Below are 21,237 nucleotides of genomic sequence, written 5' to 3'. Positions count from 1 at the left end.
GGCAATATTTAGCTAAATAACTAGTTAAAACTTCTTATGGCTGCAGTCCCGATATCGGGACCAATATGACAACAGCCAGTCCAAGTGCAGGGCGCCAAATTCAAAAACCAGAAATCTCATAATTAAAATTCCTCAAACATACATGTGTCTTATATCATTTTAAATGTAATCTTGTTGTTAATCGCACCAAAGTGTCCGATTTCAAATAAGCTTTTCAGCGAAAGCACTACAAACGATTATGTTAGGTCACCACAAAACCAAAAATAATCACAGCCATTTTTCCCAGCTAAATATAGCTTCACAAAAACCAGAATAGAGATAAAATGAATCACTAACCTTCGATTATTTTCATCAGATGACACTCATAGGACTTCATGTTACACAATACATGCATGTTTTGTTTGATTAAATTCATATTTATATCAAAAAATCTGAGTTTACATTGAGGCTACAAGATTCACTAAATGCAAAAACATCAAGTGACTTTGCATAGCCCATTGTTTCAACATGAATACTCATCATAAATATAGATGATAATACAAGTTATACACATTGAATTATAGATATACCTCTCCTTAATGCAACCGCTATGTCAGATTTCAAAAAAACTTTACAGAAAAATAACTGCACGCTATTATCTGAGACGGCGCTCAAAGTAGCATACCACAGCTGCAAAGATAGCGTCACTATAAATAATAAAATACATGATAAATATTCCATTACCTTTGTTGATTAGGATCAGAAAGCACACCAGGGGCCTGTTGCACAAAAGTAGAATTAAGACATCCGGGATAAATGACTCAGCTGAGCTCAATGAAGCCAAAACATGTGCGTCCAGGCTTAATTGGTTGCACAAAGACCAAGCCAGGATGAGCAGACACGGATTCATTAAGCCAGGTGAAACCAATCCTGGATAGGTGCGCGCTCACGGCTCACTCAAATAGACCCCGCCACAGATCACAGATTAACTGATTTACCATGGCAACTAGAGCCGCGTACTTTTCCCCGTCGGAAGCACAAATCCTCATGGAGGCATACGAGGAGGTAAAAGATATAATTAAGAAGAAAGGCAACACCGCCACAGTGATAAAGCAAAGAGAAAAAGCGTGGCAAAGTATTGCAGACCGCCTGAATGCGTAAGTAGTGCACAATTACACACTCACCGCTCCGCTGAAACATCACAATTACAATTCAAATATTTAATTCACATCTCCAAAAATGCAGTTGTACTGTAATTATGAAACGGTTAAATTTTTATTTGAAATGCACTGCAGATATGAGTGAAATTGTGTAAAGTAACTCCATCACACTGTATAAAGCTATGATAATTTTTTTGATATTTTTACTGAAAACAAGACAAAAATACCAAGTAATTTTTTGCAGTGTGACTCCATTAAATGTGTGTGTGTGTGTAGATTAAACATGAACGGGCCAAAACGGACATGGCAGCAGGTCAAAATCAAATACAAGAACATTCTGCAGAATGGTATGGTCCCTGACTAATATTTAACAAAGCACAAGCATATATTGTACCCAGAAGGTGCCTGCTCACACATTGTCTGTACTGTTTTAGCAGTGAAAAAGAATACCCACAGACAAGGCACGGGTGGTGGGTCACCAAAGGCTGACCTTACCCCAGCAGAGGACATGGCCTTGGAGCTAAATAAAGGCAGGCCCGTCTTAGAGGGGATCCCTGGGGGGAAAGAGACGAGCATAGGTTCCTCCCAAGATGCCACCCGCTTCATTCAAGGTATGTCCTTCCATCTCTACATGGGATACAACCACATTCATATTGAATCAATTTGGACTGTCTGACTTTGGTTTACCTATTGCCTTGCAGTGTCTGGCAGCACTGTGTTCCTGTTAGAGCCACCAGCACAAGCACCAGACGATGCTGATCCAGTGAGTACTCCATCAAAGGCATACTGTAGGCCTGGCATGTCTTGTCTACTAGCTTCAATATGAATCCGATTAAATGTGATAGGGTGAAGGCCCCAGTGCAGCAGCAACAGCACATGATGGAGACGATGATGAGGAGGAGACCATCTCTCTGGATTCCAGAAGGCATGAGGTATCATGTTAAGACTGTGAAAGTACTATTTACTCTACAATGGTGAGGAGTCCTCATCAAAATCAAAAAATCTAATTTCTTTTACAGGACCCAGATGCTATACAGTGGGAAAACCAGCCTGGCAACATAGTGCGTATTAATAAAAGGACACCACATCCTGCCAAATTCCAGCTGCGCTAATTGTATTGTGTTCACAGAGCTCACAAGCTATCAGAAAGTTGTATGGCAACCACCTCCGGCGCCAAATAGAACTGGCAGACATAGACATTCAGTACAAGAAGAAAAAGATGGAAAATCTTGCACTGGAGTCCGAAATAAAAAAGAGGACAATTAGGAAACTGGACCTTGAAATAAAAAAACTTGAGAGGGAGGTGAGATATGCCTTCAATGTACACTGTATGCTAACTGTAACACAAATGTATTAATCATTATTTTTCTTTCCTCCCCCAGCTCCAAGAAGATGACACAGCTCAAAATAAAAATTAGGTATATTCTCGTAAAGTCAAGTGAGCCATGACATATGAGCTCTTATTGTGAGCACACAGGACGGTGGCATCTTTCTAAGTTTTTTTTAATTTTCCCAGCAATCAGTACAACCAAGTCATCGTTATAAGGCATCGCCCTCTTTTGCCCACCCCCCCAGCACCAGGTGTGGCCACTAGCCTATATGAAGGCCCAAAATTGTGTGTTCCTTTCTGCTCTGACAATGGCATGCCCATTCGTGCGAGATGTGGTGGATGAAGAAGCACTTGTGCTGAGGAGAGCCTTCAGGCGAGAAAGGGTCTTCAGGGACCGGTTGGACCCACTGGCCTTCCCTGATGACCATCTATATGAAAGATACAGGTTTTCTGCAGATGGCATCAGGTATCTATGCAGACTACTGGGTCCCAGGATTAAGCACCGCACTGCACGGAGCCATGCACTGAGTGTGGAGCAAATGGTTTGTGTGGCCTTGCGCTTTTTTGCTAGTGGAGCCTTCCTGTACTCAGTGGGGGATGCAGAACAGCTGAACAAGGCCACAATTTGCCGCACAATAAGGAGTGTGTGTCTGGCTATCAAAGCATTAGCAGATGTCTTCATCTCCTTCCCTGGCCACAGAAGACTCTGTGACATCAAAGAGGAGTTCTATAGGATTGCAGGTAAGAGGATCTACAAATTACAGGACAACTGTTAACACATAGTAGGATACTCATTACTTTGTGTGACAGGTTTCCCCAATGTCATTGGTGCAGTGGACTGCACACACATAAGGATAAAAGCCCCCTCAGGTGCCCATGAGGCCGATTTTGTGAATAGGAAATCCTTTCACAGCATTAATGTTCAGGTGAACATAACTTTTTGATATTGTCCATTGACGAACACTCTGCATTGCCAGTGATGTGCATTGATTGGTGTAATATTCCTCATCTTATGATTTCAGATGGTCTGCAATGCTGACTGTGTGATCAGCAATGTTGTGGCAAAATGGCCTGGCTCAGTCCATGACTCCAGAATCTTTCGGGCCTCTGAAATCTATCAGTGCCTATCACAAGGTAAGCCACACAACCCCTATTTATAACCATCATGGCTGTGTCAAGAATATCACTGTGTTTATGAGGTAGTAATGATGAGATTTTGTGTTGACAGGTGAATTCTCTGGTGTGTTGCTGGGAGACAGGGGGTATGGCTGCCAGCCTTTTCTCCTGACACCTTTCACAGACCCCCAGGAAGCACAGCAGGCCTACAACCATGCCCATGCCAGGACCAGGGCCAGAGTTGAAATGACCTTTGGCCTCCTGAAGGCACACTTTCACTGCCTTCACAAATTAAGGGTCAGCCCTGTTAGGGCATGTGATATTACTGTGGCTTGTGCTGTCCTCCACAATGTGGCCTGCCTGAGGAAGGAGAGGGCCCCCAGAGTGCCACCAGCCATGGACTGGGACAATCCGGCAATCTTCCCTGATGACGACAGTGGTCGGCTGCTGAGGGACCAATATGTGTTGAATTATTTTAGTTAGTATGTGTGCTTTCAATTTTGGTTAAATATGTCCTGCGGTGGCAGAGGAATTTGGGTTTTTTTGGGTTCGTTTTTTGACGAATTTGGCCTCTTATGATGTTTGTGCGGTATACTGTGTGTAATACAAGGCTGCAGGGAGGCTACTGCATCCATTCATTTGTCTGTTCAGTTGATGTGTATGGATTTGTCCTGCATTTATTTTAGTGTGCAGACATGCAGGGTGTGTTATATACAGACCTTTGAATGTGTATGTATCATTTTGTATAATATGCTTGGATTCTGTGCTTTCCATCTTGTAGAGTCACTGTGACTTCAGTTTCGAAAGGAGCTGATGGTTTACCTGCTTTGTTTTGTCCTTATTCAATAAAGGAACATAATGTTACACATTGTGTTTTTATATTCATATGAAATGTGTATTTGTTTATATGACAGAGTACTAGGGCCACACTGAAGAAAAAGGATAAAGTCATAAATTTATGAGGCTGGTTCTTTCTGCAGAAAAGCTACATATTGTTTTTACAGTTTTGATACTTATGACAATGTGATACTTAATATTCTGGCACATCAGCATGTCTTTGTTTATGAAACCATACTGAAGTACAATTTCACGAAATGCCCCACATCTGTCATTTTAACAACTGTCCTCCTTTAAAACAACTGGTTACAATATTATGACTTGTGTTTTTTTCCCCTCTGTGGCCCTAATATTCTATCATTTTATATATAGCCTTATAGTCTATGGGAAACTGTAAATTATCTAATGATAGCAACATCATCTAAAAATCATTTTTTATCCAAAATCATTGAAATTAATGATCACAAACGTTTAAATAATAACAGTGGGTCTAGTTATATGTGATAACAATGTATAGTGAGCAGTGAAATAACTATTGGTTTCCATTTGTGGTGACTGCTGACTGACATTAGGGATGAGATTAAATAGATCCTGGAATTTAGCCTGGTCTGGAGCAGGCTAGCTCCACAGAATAAATCTCCATGGTAATTTATACCATAACATATCCTCCTGCCCCCTATCCATCTTTAGTGCAACCGGATTACGGATCAATTGAGCCAGGATCACCAAGATATCCTGGCTTAATCCCTTATCCTAGTTTTGTGCAACAGGCCCCTGGTTGGCTAGCTAGCTGAATTTGGCTAGCTAGCTCACAAGGGACTTATTTATTTATTAGATTTTTTTATTTCACATTTATTTAACCAGGTAGGCTAGTTGAGAACAAGTTCTCATTTGCAACTGCGACCTGGCCAATATGAAGCATAGCAATTCGACACATACAACAACAGAGTTACACATGGAATAAACAAAACAGTCAATAATACAGTAGAAAAAGAAAACAAAAAGTCTATATACAGTGAGTGGAAATGAGGTAAGATAAGGGAGTGAAGGCAATAAATAGGCCATGGTGCCAAAGCAATTACAATATAGCAATTAAACACTGGAATGGTAGATGTGCAGAAGATGAATGTGCAAGTAGAGATACTGGGGTTCAAAGGAGCAAGATAAATAAATAAATACAGTATGGGGATGAGGTAGGTAGATGGATGGGCTATGTACAGGTGTAGTGATCTGTGAGCTGCTCTGACAGCTGGTGCTTATGTGACAGGTTAAAGGAAATACTCATAGCCTGTTATACATTAAAAAGTATTAGTAAGTTCATAGATGTTTTAAGATCCTCACATACTAAGGTTAAGAAGATCATGCATTCAGTATTAGTTGATAGAGATTGATAACATTCATATAATTGTGTTAAAATCCGTCAAGCGTACAAAGGGTACGAATTGTGAGAGGAATGTGTAAACGTTATATTGATTACTTTATTTTGTGGTGCCTAATGGAAGGGTAAAAGTGTTAATCTGTGATCTACTAAATGCTCTTAATCTATGAGCCTGAGATCGATTGCTCTGGTCTCCACCCAAGTTCCCGGGGAAATCGCGGTCTTTCCTTATTGCACTAAAAGTTCTCCTTGAGGAAACAATACCGTATCACTCTCGTGATTATTTCTCCCCTTTTTCAGGTACGTTATTGATGATAAAAAAGAGTAATTTAAATGTAATAACTCACTAACATGTCAAGAGTGTTTAAGGTTAATAAGTTTGCAGAGAGTAATATGATCCCTGCTCGGTTGCAGCGAAGAATAGCTTCGTACTGAGAGTAGCTGCCATTTTATGTCGATTGTGAATGAACATGTGCGTTGTTAATAAGATATTTTGCGGTGTTATTTGTATAATGGTTTTTCAAACACTTTATTGCCTGTTGATAAATTTAGTTATGGTTTACTGAGGTAAAGCTTTGTGCTTGACAGTTATATTGAAATTAGTATCTGTTTCAGTGAATTACAGTGTATACTGTTGTGACTTGAATAAGCCTTGTACCCTACAAAACTATCTATTTCCTGTAGATCTGTTGTTCTGTAAAATGTGTTACTTTTGTAAAATGGATTGCACTAAAAGTTATCCTTGAGGAAATCACTCTCGTGATTATTTCTCCTCTTTTTCAGGGGCGTAACACTTAAAGCTAGTGAGGGAGATATGAGTCTCCAGCTTCAGAGATTTTTGCAGTTCGTTCCAGTCATTGGCAGCAGAAAACTGGAAGGAAAGAAGACCAAAGGAGGAATTGGCTTTGGGGGTGACCAGTGAGATATACCTGCTGGAGCGAGTGCTACGAGTGGGTGCTGCTATGGTGACCAGTGAGCTGAGGTAAGGCGGGGGTTTACCTAGCAGAGACTTTTGGCCTCAATGCTTTCCCCATACAAAACACAGAAACGGTTTTGTTCCACAAGTGCATCTGGTGTACATGACTAATCAAATGACCTGTGAAGTCAGTTGGAAATGTCAACAGGGATGGAAATTAAGCTTGCCCGAGGCTATTACTTTTCAGACTGGGCTAGTAGACAATGTGCCAAACTAGCCTGACACAGCTGTGGAATAGCTTGTAGAAAATGTGCCAAACTAGTCTGACACAGCAGTGAAATTCTGCCTTTACAAAAATTGCATGCCACAGATTTGGGACCTGAATGTTACCCAGGCTAGTTGAAATCCTTATGTTCTACCCCTGCATGTCAGTCCCCTTCAGACGATTCCCCCATCATTGTTGGTCCTCCTCGGGGACCTTACGGCTGAGGGTTTTAACTTTCCTCTTGAGAATTAGAATCATAAGTACAGCCGTATAGCTCATCGCAATACTTCCTCTTCGGACAAATAGTATCCTAGACTGTCTTGATCATCTAGTTGAGCATTCCAGATAATTTCTCCATCCCAGCAGAAATGTCCCATCCACATAGTAGGATTTCAGATGTGCAGATAGACCAAAGTCCAGTCTATTTTACTGTTACTATAGTCAAGTCTGTGGGTTTTGGTATTTAAATATAGATGTTACAATTTTAGTAATCAACCTATTGGGGCGGGAAAAAATACCACTGACCAAATGTCTTTGTTTTCCAGTTCAACAGGAGTGCATCCCTCAGACCATCCGGTACATGGACATCCTGTGCCAGTGGTATGACATCCTGTGCCAGTGTGAGCCGAGCGCAACCGTCCAGTTGTAGACTACAGCAGATCGAGCCTGTGGACGGAGAGGTCAGTAACTCATCAAATGTGATACAATGCATTTGTAGATATCTGCACAGTATGTTTGTGTATGGTTCCCATGAGTTAAGATTGGGTGGTGAGGGACCACTTGTCACATTGTCCAAGGTGTGTTTGTGTTATGAAAAACAATGTGTTTTCTGTCCAGATAAAGATGGTGATACAGCATTGAAAAAGACCTATCACTGACCAAATGTCTCTTTTTTGTTTTCCAGTCCAACAGGAGTGCATCCTTCAGACCATCCGGTGCATGGACATCCTGCGCCAGTGTGATCCGAGCATGAGCGTCCAGTTGTGGAGGCTACCAGTAGTGGAAAAAGGACTCAATTGTTATACTTGAGTAAAAGTAAAGATACCTTAATAGAAAATGACTCAAGTGAAAGTCACCCATTTAAACCTACTTGAGTGAAAGTCTAAAAGTATTTGGTTAAATATACTTAAAGTATCAAAAGTAAATGTAATTGCTCAAATATATAAGTATCAAAAGTAAGTCTAAATCATTTAAAATTCCATATATTAAGCAAACAAGACGGCACCATTTTCTTATTCTTTTAATTTACGGATAGCTATGGGGCACGCTCCAACACTCAGAAATAATGTACAAACAAAGCATGTGAATCAGCCAGATCAGGGGGTGAATCCGCCAGATCAGAGGCAGTAGGGTTGACAAGGAATGTTCTCCTTAAGTATGTGTGAATTAGACGATTTTCCTGTCCTGCTAAGCATTCAAAATGTAACAAGTACTTTTGGGTGTCAGAGAAAATGTATGGAGTAAAAAGTACATTATTTTCTTTAGGAATGTAGTGAAGTAAAAGTTGTCAAATATAAATAGTAAAGTACAGATACCCCAAAAAACTACTTAGGTACTTTCACTTAAGTACTTTACACCACTGGAGACAGACAGGTCAGTAACTCATCAAATATGATACAATAGTGTAAAACACTGAATTTGTAGATGCATCGAAATTGTAATGTTATGTCCCCTTTTCCCCATGTTTTAGATGAGGCGTGACATGCGAAACAGTCTCACCCCACGAGAAGCAGTACATGATCAACGCCATCCTCAGCAAGGAGATCTGCTGGAAGTGATGTACTCTCACTCTGGGGGTAAGACATAATTTAAACATCAGATATAAATTCTCACTGTGACCATGATAATATGCAATGTGAATTGTGTTGTACTACTTAACAAAACTGAGGAGCTGCACTCAGACCAGACTTTGTGATTGAACTAAATTACTTTAGTTGGCTGCTTTGAGCCAACTTGTATATAATATAACCTATTCTAGGAGCCTAGTGTGTGTGTATGAACCATGTGGAATATCTTTGGACCATTGGCTTCACAGAAAACGGGTACTGACAGGAGGAGCAATATGAGTCTGTCAGAGGTCGTCACGCTGGATAGTGATGGAGGCTTGGTGGTCCACACAACACAGAATCAGGTGTTCCTTCCAATGATGTGGCACAGACCTTGGACCTGGTTTCATTAAGGATGGTCTTCAGAGGCTGTAAGACCCTCCCTCCTTGATATAGAAATCCTTTGACTTCAATGGTAATGCCCCTGCACCATAAGAATACTTGACCTCTAACCACTGCAGTGGTGCTCACCATACCATCTAGTGAGGCTCCCAGGACCTAAAGCCCTGACTCCCACACATTCATCCCTGTAGCCATTTTGAATGCCTGATGCCGCCCTCTTTATGTGCCCCACTTTACAGACGACACCCCATCCAATGAGTGTGATCTGAGGACCCTGCTCCACCGACAGCACCATGCCAGCCTGCATGCCCCAGGTGGCCTGGTTTTTGAACAATGTCTGGTACAGGGAGGGTTGCGGTTGTTCTAGCTCAGGTTCAAGGAGACATGCCATTCCACTGAACCTTCCCCGGGGACGGTTCCTTAGCCACTGAAGATCCTCCTCTGTGGGCTCTCTGGACAGAGGGTTGTAGTCTTCGGCCAGGTACAGGTCCTCCACTGAATGCACCTGGTTGGGCACGGCTGGCTTCCTCCTCACATTCCACATCCGTACAACCGATATTGTGAACTGCCAAAATAGGCTGCATTGCTACACTTATGAGCTCCACGGAGGCATTTGCATGTGAATTACCTGGTCACTTATTAACTTATTATAGAGACCTGACAAGTGGAAGGATGTTAAGTGCCACATGCCTTTCAATGCTTGACTTTGAACACGCTGAAATGCATTTGTTGTAAGAAAGTGCTATATAAAAAGTTTGATTGACATTACAACTGTAGAATATTTCAACTGTAATTTTCATAAGGACAAGTGCAGTTTTCCCATAAACTTTTAATTGATAACTTGGGATTTTATCACTTGACATCAGTCAGAGTGCAAAGGGTCCTATAATCAAGACTGTGTGAATACATGTACCACTCTGAATAAATAAATAGTTTTTGAAGCTTTGTCTCTGGTCATGAAACTAAAATACAGGCAGAAGGTCTAAACAAAGTCAATTCTGAACGTCAATCGATTTTAAGATGAATTCTCATCAATGACAACATTCTATACTGAACAAAAATAAATGCAACATGTAAGGTTTTAGTCCCATGAACTGAAATAAGATCCCAGAAATGTTTCATAAGCAAACATTTCTCATTTTGTGCACATTAGTGTACATCCCTGTTAGTGGGCATAACTCCTAGATAATCCATAGGTGATTAAAGATTATGATTTACATTTACATTTAAGTCATTTAGCAGACGCTCTTATCCAGAGCGACTTACAAATTGGTGCATTCACCTTATGATATCCAGTGGAACAACCACTTTACAATAGTGCATCTAACTCTTTTAAGGGGGGGGGGGGTTAGAAGGATTACTTTATCCTATCCTAGGTATTCCTTAAAGAGGTGGGGTTTCAGGTGTCTCCGGAAGGTGGTGATTGACTCCGCTGACCTGGCGTCGTGAGGGAGTTTGTTCCACCATTGGGGTGCCAGAGCAGCGAACAGTTTTGACTGGGCTGTGAGGAAGTACAGTTCCCGCTGAGGTAGGGAGGCGAGCAGGCCAGAGGTGGATGAACGCAGTGCCCTTGTTTGGGTGTAGGGCCTGATCAGAGCCTGAAGGTACGGAGGTGCCGTTCCCCTCACAGCTCCGTAGGCAAGCACCATGGTCTTGTAGCGGATGCGAGCTTCAACTGGAAGCCAGTGGAGAGAGCGGAGGAGCGGGGTGACGTGAGAGAACTTGGGAAAGTTGAACACCAGACGGGCTGCGGCGTTCTGGATGAGTTGTAGGGGTTTAATGGCACAGGCAGGGAGCCCAGCCAACAGCGAGTTGCAGTAATCCAGACGGGAGATGACAAGTGCCTGGATTAGGACCTGCGCCGCTTCCTGCGTGAGGCAGGGTCGTACTCTGCGAATGTTGTAGAGCATGAACCTACAGGAACGGGTCACCGCCTTGATGTTAGTTGAGAACGACAGGGTGTTGTCCAGGATCACGCCAAGGTTCTTAGCACTCTGGGAGGAGGACACAATGGAGTTGTCAACCGTGATGGCGAGATCATGGAACGGGCAGTCCTTCCCCGGGAGGAAGAGCAGCTCCGTCTTGCCGAGGTTCAGCTTGAGGTGGTGATCCGTCATCCACACTGATATGTCTGCCAGACATGCAGAGATGCGATTCACCACCTGGTTATCAGAGGGGGGAAAGGAGAAGATTAATTGTGTGTCGTCTGCATAGCAATGATAGGAGAGACCATGTGAGGATATGACAGAGCCAAGTGACTTGGTGTATAGCGAGAATAGGAGAGGGCCTAGAACAGAGCCCTGGGGGACACCAGTGGTGAGAGCACGTGGTGCGGAGACAGATTCTCGCCACGCCACCTGGTAGGAGCGACCTGTCAGGTAGGACGCAATCCAAGCGTGGGCCGCGCCGGAGATGCCCAGCTCGGAGAGGGTGGAGAGGAGGATCTGATGGTTCACAGTATCAAAGGCAGCCGATAGGTCTAGAAGGATGAGAGCAGAGGAGAGAGAGTTAGCTTTAGCAGTGCGGAGCGCCTCCGTGACACAGAGAAGAGCAGTCTCAGTTGAATGACTAGTCTTGAAACCTGACTGATTTGGATCAAGAAGGTCATTCTGAGAGAGATAGCAGGAGAGCTGGCCAAGGACGGCACGTTCAAGAGTTTTGGAGAGAAAAGAAAGAAGGGATACTGGTCTGTAGTTGTTGACATCGGAGGGATCGAGTGTAGGTTATGATCATTACACAGGTGCATCTTGTGCTGGGGACAATAAAAGGCCACTCTAAACTACTCAGTTTTGGCACAATACCAGATGTCTCAAGTTAAGGGAGTGTGCAATTAGCATGCTGACTGCAGGACTGTCCGCCAGAGCTGTTAACGTTAATTTCTCTAACATAAGCCACCTCCAACGTAGTTTTAAAGAATTTGGCAGTACATCCGTCCGATCGCACACCACGTGTAACCACACCAGCCCAGGACCTCCACATCCAGCTTATTCACCAGCGGGATCGTCTGAGTATTTCTGTCTGTAATAAAGCCGTTTTGTGGGGGGAAACGAATTCTGATTGGCTGGACCTGGCGAACTGAAAAGACGAGCGACCCAGGGAACTGCACATATATATGAACTATAACTTAGTAAAATCTTTGAAATTGTTGCGTTTATATTTTTTTGCAGTATCGAAGTGAGTTATCACTCATCCAAGTCTGTTATCCAGGGTAATCTGGTTAATGAGTATATAATTGATTAAGTGGCTATTTTCTTGTAGAATGCTGACAGCTGTGTAGAACACATTGTACTGCTAAGACGCTCAAACTTAACTTAATAGCTGCACTCACCGACACAGGATACACTTTAACCCTCATGCCGGCCCTGACCAAACCTCTAAGTTGCCTTAACTGTAGCTGCACTTCTCCACATGACCAGACTTATAGACTTCTCCCATTTTAATGCTCTTATGCTCATCCTTAAAATGTCATAAGGTCTGAAATAGACACCAAGGTTATAATAAATAATAAATACTTTTTTGATCTACTGCTATTCTAACTAGCTAGCTAAAGTGCAGTCAGTGGCTAGCTATGACAGAAAGGGTACCAAAGAAAGAATTACACGGTTATCAAAACGTCACACCAAGATAAGCCTACACCAAACACACACTCAATTAAGTGTTTGTAAAATTCACTGTGAAAAATGAAGGGTGGAAAAAGGATTGGAACCATTTCCATGTTTTACCGCTAGGTTTTATGGGTATTATGACACCTCCACTGTGGCGGACTATTAAAACGTTGCGGCCCACACGCCTGTGTGGGGGAAAACAACCTGGGGTTACCTAGGTTAACCCATTGGCTTACAGCAAAAACTTCCCTTACAAAAAAGATTGCAGTTTTAAAGCTGCAATAAAAGTGCAGCAACTGCAGGCAACTGTGATATTTTGGACGCAGTATTTGTAGCATACTGCACTCTAACAGCAAAAGGTTTGACTTTTTCCAAACGCAATTTTCTTGTCTGCTTGTTTAGGTCAATTACAAAACTTAATTTAAGAAAAGTACATGTCTAAAGATTACTTTTCAACATTGACTGCTCTCGAGCATTCTCACTACGTAAAATAACGTAATGTTAGGCTTCCCTCATGCCCCTTTTCATGACAGTGCTAGTAGCCACGTGAAAGCTAGCTAAACTCAGCAACAACAAAAAAGTCCTCACTAGCAACTGTTTAGTTTCAGCAAACTTAACATGTGTAAATATTTGTATAAACATGACAAAAGTAAACAACTGACAAACTGAACAAGTTCCACAGACATGTGACTAACGGAAATTGAATAATGTGTCCCTGAACAAAGGGGGGGGGGGGTCAAAATCAAAAGTAAGTCAGTATCTGGTGTGGCCACCAGCTGCATTAAGTACTGCAGTGCATCTCCTCCTCATGGGCTGCACCAGATTTGCCATTTCTTGCTACGAGATGTTACCCCACTCTTCCACCAAGGCACCTGCAAGTTCCCAAACATTTCTGGGGGGGGTCCAACAGGTCCCAGACGTCCTCAATGGGATTGAGATCCGGGCTCTTCGCTGGCCATGGCAGAACACTGACATTCCTGTCTTGCAGGAAATCAAGCACAGAACGAGCAGTATGGCTGGTGGCATTGTCATGCTGGAGGGTCATGTCAGGATGAGCCTGCAGGAAGGGTACCATATGAGGGAAGAGGATGTCTTTCCTGTAACGCACAGCGTTGAGATTGCCTTCAATGACAAGAGGCTCAGTACGATAATGCTGTAACACACTGCCCCAGACCATGACGGACCCTCCACCTCCAAATCGATCTCGCGCCAGAGTACAGGCCTCGGTGTAACGCTCATTCTATCGACGATAAACGCGAGTCCGACCATCACCCCTGGTGAGACAAAACCGCGACTCGTCAGTGAAGGCAGTGCACTTTGCCAGTCCTGTCTTGTCCAGCGACGGTGGGTTTGTGCCCATAGGCGACGTTGCCAGTGATGTCTGGTGAGGACCTGCCTTACAACAGGCCTACAAGCCCTCAGTCCCTCTCAGCCTATTGCGGACAGTCTGAGCACTGATGGAGGGATTGTACGTTCCTGGTGTAACTCGGGCAGTTGTTGCCATCCTGTACCTGTCCCGCAGGTGTGATGTTCGGATGTACCAATCCTGTGCAGGTGTTGTTACATGTAGTCTGCCACTGCGAGGACGATCAGCTGTCCGTCCTGTCTCCCTGTAGCGCTGTCTTAGGCGTCTCAAAGTACGGCCATTGCAATTTATTGCCCTGGCCACATCTGCAGTCCTCATGCCTCCTAGCAGCATGCCTAAGGCATGTTTCTCACAGATGAGCAGGGACCCTGGGCATCTTCCTTTTGGTGTTTTTCAGAGTTAGTAGAAAGGCCTCTAGTGTCCTAAGTTTTCTTAACTGTGACCTTAATTGCCTACCGTCTGTAAGCTGTTAGTGTCTTAACGACCGTTCATCAGGTGCATGTTATTTAATTGTTTATGGTTCTTGAACAAGCATGGGAAACAGCGTTTGAACCCTTTACAATAAAGATCTGTGAAGTTATTTTGGATTTTACGAAGTTATTTCTTACATTGGTACCCCAGGTAATCTTAGGTTTTATTACATACAGTAGGGAGGAACTACTGAATATAAGAGCAACGTCAACTCACCATCATTACGACCAGGAATATGATTTTCCCGAAGCGGATCCAGTGTTTTGCCTTCCACCCAGGACAATGGATCTGATTCCAGCCGGCGAACCATAAACAACGTCGCCGTAAAAGGGGCAAACGAAGCGGTCTTCTGGTCAGGCTCCGGAGACGGGCACATCGCGCACCACTCCCTAGCATACTACTCGCCAATGTCCAGTCTCTTGACAACAAGGTTGATGAAATCCGAGCAAGGGTTGCCTTCCAGAGAGACATCAGAGACTGTAACGTTCTTTGCTTCACGGAAACATGGCTCAATCGAGAGACCCTATCGGAGTCGGTGCAGCCAGCTGGTTTCTTCACGCATCGCACCGACAGAAACAAGCATCTTTCTGGTAAGAAGAGATGCCTTATAATATGCCTTATAATTTAATGAGACGTGGTGTGATCATAACAACATACAGGAACTCAAGTCCTTCTGCTCACCTGACTTAGAATTCCTCACAATCAAATATCAACCGCATTATCTACCAAGGGAATTCTCTTTGATTATAATCACAGCCGTATATATTCCCCCCCAAGCAGACACATCGATGGCCTTGAACTAACTTTATTTGACTCTATGTAAACTGGAAACCACATATCCTGAGGCTGCATTCATTGTAGCTGGGGCTTTTAACAAGGCTAATCTGAAAACTAGACTCCCTAAATTCTATCAGCATATCGATTGCGCAACCAGAGCTGGTAAAACCCTGGATCATTGTTATTCTAACTTCCGCGACGCATATAAGGCCCTCTCCCTTCGGAAAAGCTGACCACGACTCCATTTTGCTGCTTCCAGCCTACAGACAGAAACTAAAACAAGAAGCTCCCGCGCTCAGGTCTGTTCAACGCTGGTCCGAACAATCTGATTCCACACTTCAAGACTGCTTCGATCACGTGGATTGAGATATGTTCCGCATTGCGTCCAACAACAACATTGACGAATACGCTGATTCGGTGAGCGAGTTCATTAGAAAGTGCATCGGCGATGTCGTACCCACAACAACTATTAAAACATTCCCAAACCAGAAACCATGGATTGCTGGCAGCATTCGTGCGAAACTGAAAGCGCGAACCACTGCTTTTAACCAGGGCAAGGTGACCGGAAACATGACCGAATACAAACAGTGTAGCTATTCCCTCCGCAAGGCAATCAAACAAGCTAAGCGTCAGTATAGAGACAAAGTAGAGTTGCAATTCAACGGCTCAGACACAAGAGGTATGTGGCAGGGTCTACAGTCAATCACAGATTACAAAAAGAAAACCAGCCCCGTTGCAGACCAGGATGTCTTGCTCCCAGACAGACTAAATAACTTCTTTGTTCTTTGAGGACAATACAGTGCCACTGACACGGCCCGCTACCAAAACCTGCGGACTCTCCTTCACTGCAGCCGACGTGAGTAAAACATTTAAACGTGTTAACCCTCGCAAGGCTGCAGGCCCAGACGGCATCCCCAGCCGCTTCCTCAGAGCATGCGCAGACCAGCTGGCTGGTGTGTTTACGGACATATTCAATCAATCCTTATCCCAGTCTGCTGTTCCCACATGCTTCAAGAGGGCCACCATTGTCCCTGTTCCCAAGAAAGCTAAGGTAACTGAGCTAAATGACTACCGCCCCGTAGCACTCACCTCCGTCATCATGAAGTGCTTTGAGAGACTAGTCAAGGACCATATTACCTCCACCCTACCTGACACCCTAGACCCACTCCAATTTGCTTACCGCCCAAATAGGTCCACAGACGATGCAATCGCAACCACACTGCACACTGCCCTAACCCATCTGGACAAGAGGAATACCTATGTGAGAATGCTGTTCATCGACTACAGCTCAGCATTTAACACCATAATACCCTCCACACTCATCATCAAGCTCGAGACCCTGGGTCTCGACCCCGCCCTGTGCAACTGGGTACTGGACTTCCTGACGGGCCGCCCCCAGGTGGTGAGGGGAGGTAACAACATCTCCACCCCGTTGATCCTCAACACTGGGGCCCCACAAGGGTGCGTTCTGAGCCCTCTCCTGTACTCCCTGTTCACCCACGACTGCGTGGCCATGCACGCCTCCAACTCAATCATCAAGTTTGCGGACGACACTACAGTGGTAGGCTTGATTACCAACAACGACGAGACGGCCTACAGGGAGGAGGTGAGGGCCCCATGAGTGTGGTGTCAGGAAAATAACCTCACACTCAACGTCAACAAAACAAAGGAGATGATTGTGGACTTCAGGAAACAGCAGAGGGAGCACCCCCCTATCCACATCGATGGGACAGTAGTGGAGAAGGTGGAAAGTTTTAAGTTCCTCGGTGTACACATCACGGACAAACTGAATTGGTCCACCCACACAGACAGCGTTGTGAAGAAGGCGCAGCAGCGCCTCTTCAACCTCAGGAGGCTGAAGAAATTTGGCTTGTCACCAAAAGCACTCACAAACTTCTACAGATGCACAATCGAGAGCATCCTGTTGGGCTGTATCACCGCCTGGTACGGCAACTGCTCCGCCCACAACCGTAAGGCTCTCCAGAGGGTAGTGAGGTCTGCACAACGCATCACTGGGGGCAAACTACCTGCCCTCCAGGACACCTACACCACCCGATGTCACAGGAAGGCCATAAAGATCATCAAGGACAACAACCACCCGAGCCACTGCCTGTTCACCCCGCTATCATCCAGAAGGCGAGGTCAGTACAGATGCATCAAAGCAGGGACCGAGAGACTGAAAAACAGCTTCTATCTCAAGGCCATTAGACTGTTAAACAGCCACCATTAACATCGAGTGGCTGCTGCCATCATACTGACTCAACTCCAGCTCACTTTAATAATGGAAATTGATAAAAAATGTATCACTAGCCACTTTAAACAATGCACTTTTATGTTTACATACCCTACATTACTCATCTCATATGTATATACTGTACTCGATACCATCTACTGCATCTCTTGCCTATGCCGTTCTGTACCATCACTCATTCATATATCTTTATGTACATATTCTTTATCCCTTTACACTTGTGTGTATAAGGTAGTAGTTGTGGAATTGTTAGGTTAGATTACTCGTTGGTTATTACTGCATTGTCGGAACTAGAAGCACAAGCATTTCGCTACACTCGCATTAACATCTGCTAACCATGTGTATGTGACACATAAAATTTGATTTGAAAGACAGGGTCCTGAAAAAGGGACGTTTCTTTTTTGTTGAGTTTAGTTACGAACATTAACATTATCTAGTCAACACCATCAACACAAACGGACTATACAGCTACAAGTAGTGAGTTGAGTTACAAATGGACTATACTAAAAAAATTACAGTAAATGTCTACCTGTGATGAAATGTTTTCCACACACAATGTCAATATAGCACAGGATTTCTAAACCCTACTTAACAGTAGGGTATAAGGTAAGAAAATGTGGTTGTTTGTAAATGTATATTTGTGAATATGAAATTTGGCCTAAAGAATAATGAAATGAATTACATAAAATTGTTGCAACTTGTTCTATCGTAGGTAAAGAATCCAAGCAGTACATCTCTCCACAATAGTGTAAAATCTTCATAAATGTGTTCAATTATAAATCTACTGATGTCTTGCCAGTTTCCTGACATGAATACAATGCCAAAAAAGATGCAACACCGTTTCTATGTGGTCATTACAAAAGCTACAATTTGAATTAGCTTTTCTTAAACTTCTTCATATAGTGGTTGGCAGGATAATATTTACTCATAATTTTAAAGGAAACTTCCTTAATTTTGTTAACAAGTAGGTATGTTTGTGGCAACATCCAACCTTATTTCCAACAGATATTATCAATAAAACCGTTCCAATAAGGCATGACAAAAGGTATAGATACAACATCCTGCTGAAACAAGGTTCGTATCGCTCTGTTGTTGAATGGACCAAAAGAGAAACAAATCTTTCCTACTGATGAGTCAACAGGGAAGGTAGATTCTGAGGGTCAGATCTTGACACGTTCCTGAATAATAAATCAACACCTGAGGGAATGGCATCTAAAACAATTGCAAAATATTTAGGTGTTACAGGGATCATGTAAAGTGATAAGAATTCCTTATAACTAAGTTTTATAAAACTCTGCATTTACAAGTTGGCTCACCAACAGGATATTATTTCGGAAACAGTATTCTAAAAACAAAAGTATTTTTATACCATATCCCGATTATTCCACATATAATATCTGTGTGGAGAAAAATTATGCTTAGAAATTAACTTGAAAAGAAGAAAACCTGCCGATGAAAAGCAGAGTTTCACTGGAACTTCAATATTATAATTGCAAACCAACATGAAATCAAGGCCACCAAAAGTAGAGAAGACATGATGAGGAATACAATTCCACATATAAGTGGGTCTTCTTGGGAATTGTTTTATCCAATTGATCTTAAAAGTATTATTTAAGGTAGTAAAGTCCAGAATTCATCCCACCATACTCATAAGTGTTCACTACAACAGTTTTCCTACGATTGGGAACTATTTCACGCTGGGAAGATTTTAACATGACACCGGCCATTAGGCTACCATATTTGGAAGTGCGTGAAAACGCCAAGCGGTTGCACATTTATACATTCGGTGAAATACCTGTATCATTGTTCTATCTGTTCTTATCTCTGGCAACCCCTAGCGCCCGAATCTCATCTCGAGCGTACATCTGGAATTTATTTGTTGCTACGTCTTGAGGGCAAAGGTTACACATGAAGATTCCTCCGCCTATTACGCGCTTGTTTTTGTATAAAAAGGCAACTTTCAAAAGCCTGGTAAGTAATGTACGATGATTGCTTGTGTTTACAAAATAATGTTATTAATAATGTTATTATACATTTGTAAATTCGTGAATAAGTTTCAGTTGTCAAGAACATGAAACAAGATCAGTAATTTACAGATTGATTGACATAACGTTAACTCTTCGCCGGAAAAGCAGCTAAAGTTAGCTAGCTAAATTAATCTGTTTCTTTGACGCTTCAATTTGATTCGAATTTCTTCAGACCCTGGTGCCAGTGGAGGTAGTTGCTAGTTAACCAAATAAGAAAGTTAACCACAGTAAATGTAAACTTTTCCGTAATCTAACACGTTCTGGTTGTAGTTTTTGTATTTCATAACGATTGCTACTCAGTTTAAAACACTCCAGTTAGCTAACTATCGACTGTGCCGCAAAAGCATGCTCGAGCGGCAGAGTCGATATCCGCGCGTATAAACCCAGGGTCGTCACACTACTCCCTCCTTTCAAAGAGCACGTCCTCGCGCTAGCTTGCGACTCTACGTCTTATAGGAGCGCGCTCACCGGCCAAGCACAGGCACTGTTGTGGATGCAAGGTCCGATCAATTCTGACACCAATGTAATAAAACACCAGGGAGCAGGTCTCGAACCCTCGACCTTCTAGCCCGAAGTCCAGCGCGCTAACGGTAACTAGCAGCAGGCAGCCAGTTATCCATGACTAATATATCATTGACTTGCTACAGTGGCATTTATCAACCACAGAAGCGTTTAAAAATGTTGGGATCATTTCATATTACAGTACACACTGCTATGCTTTATCTTGGCCAGGTCGCAGTTGCAAATGAGAACTTGTTCTCAACTAGCCTACCTGGTTAAATAAAGGTGAAAAAAAATAAAAATAAAGAACATTACATTGTATTTTTTCCCAAATTATAGTTCACTGCGTGTTATGACAAGGCATAGAACTTGAAATGACGCGCGGTGTGTCCGTTAGCCCTAGCTATTGGTGAATCTGTGACTGTTGGATTTGCTCAATCTGTCCCCACTGTATACAGGCAATACGTGATACCACCGCGACAGGAGCTGTAAGACATGGCGAGTTTGGTTGCGGTTTGCAGGGACGGGGAAGAGGACTTCCCTTTCCTCGCACGACAGATTCCCCTGTACATCGATGACACTCTCACAGTAAGAAAGTGCAGTGTTTCCGTCTCCCATATGGTGCTCAAGTTGTTTGAAGGCTTTACAATCAGGCACTCTTCTGAACCTAGCTAGCTACCTATGTCGACAATGAAACACGGTTGCGAGCGAGAGACCGAGAGGACTAGCTAGGCCTCTCCAACAACTAGCGCCAGCAAGCTAGCGTTAGCTATCCGGATCCACCAACCGGCTTTCTAGCTAGCTAGGCATGTTCTAGCTGTCACGTATTTCCAATGACACCTTGATGTAGGTTAAGCATTGTTCCATTACATTTCTGAGCTGTTAGGCTAGCCTAATTGACCAGTTAACTAACCGGCAAGCTAATCATGACCGCAAACTGGATGCGGTTGCTGGGTGGCTAGCCTAAATGGTTATAATTTGAGCAGTGGCAGCATATTAGATACTGTGCTTGGACCTATGTTGGCGATGCAGACACTGTATGGACAAGTTAATGTTGGAAGAGTTTTACTTAATGCTGGAACAGCTTTAC

General features: G+C 43.2%; 2 protein-coding genes across 12 annotated transcripts in view; both read left to right on the top strand.

The window, feature by feature from the left end:
- The first annotated feature begins 4 nt into the window (after positions 1-4).
- LOC139582746 (myb/SANT-like DNA-binding domain-containing protein 4) lies at positions 5-10,094 on the top strand. Of its 9 annotated transcripts, XM_071413106.1 has the most exons (16): positions 5-1,136; positions 1,416-1,486; positions 1,574-1,750; positions 1,841-1,902; positions 1,985-2,071; positions 2,159-2,200; positions 2,269-2,442; positions 2,522-2,557; positions 2,656-3,210; positions 3,492-3,603; positions 3,698-6,100; positions 6,584-6,782; positions 7,527-7,661; positions 7,886-8,016; positions 8,672-8,777; positions 9,017-10,094. In XM_071413106.1, the coding sequence occupies exons 1-8, from the start codon at positions 979-981 to the stop codon at positions 2,555-2,557; spliced, it is 807 nt and encodes a 268-aa protein (XP_071269207.1). In that variant the 5' UTR covers positions 5-978; the 3' UTR covers positions 2,656-3,210; positions 3,492-3,603; positions 3,698-6,100; positions 6,584-6,782; positions 7,527-7,661; positions 7,886-8,016; positions 8,672-8,777; positions 9,017-10,094. The 9 variants fall into 9 exon arrangements, with proteins under 9 accessions (XP_071269207.1, XP_071269146.1, XP_071269155.1 ...); XM_071413045.1 differs by having other exon boundaries at positions 2,269-2,557; XM_071413054.1 differs by having other exon boundaries at positions 2,269-3,210; positions 9,017-9,178; positions 9,389-10,094.
- Positions 10,095-19,440: 9,346 nt separating this feature from the next.
- The window catches only part of LOC139582694 (gametogenetin-binding protein 2-like), a 34,644-nt gene continuing 32,847 nt past the window's right edge, over positions 19,441-21,237 (top strand). For 2 of the 3 annotated variants that reach the window (XM_071412946.1, XM_071412929.1), the window contains exons 1-2: positions 19,660-20,236; positions 20,606-20,735. In XM_071412946.1, coding sequence (XP_071269047.1) covers positions 20,643-20,735 — 93 coding nt within the window. In that variant the 5' untranslated portion in view covers positions 19,660-20,236; positions 20,606-20,642. Of the gene's footprint in view, positions 19,591-19,659; positions 20,237-20,605; positions 20,736-21,237 lie in introns of those variants that run through there. The other variant, XM_071412937.1, reaches the window with a different exon arrangement.

The sequence above is a fragment of the Salvelinus alpinus genome, chromosome 1 (genome assembly GCF_045679555.1).
Source record: "Salvelinus alpinus chromosome 1, SLU_Salpinus.1, whole genome shotgun sequence".
Lineage (NCBI taxonomy): Eukaryota > Metazoa > Chordata > Actinopteri > Salmoniformes > Salmonidae > Salvelinus > Salvelinus alpinus.
The sequence above is the reverse complement of the archived record's forward strand: the minus strand, read 5'-3'. Positions and strand labels throughout refer to the sequence as shown.

Excerpts from the sequence above, each read along its gene's own strand:
- LOC139582746 (XM_071413045.1), top strand. The coding sequence starts at position 979 with ATGGCAACTAGAGCCGCGTACTTTTCCCCGTCGGAAGCACAAATCCTC. Across the intron at positions 1,137-1,415 it reads ATTGCAGACCGCCTGAATGC|ATTAAACATGAACGGGCCAA; the intron begins GTAAGTAGTGCA and ends GTGTGTGTGTAG. Across the intron at positions 2,072-2,158 it reads TGGATTCCAGAAGGCATGAG|GACCCAGATGCTATACAGTG; the intron begins GTATCATGTTAA and ends TTTCTTTTACAG.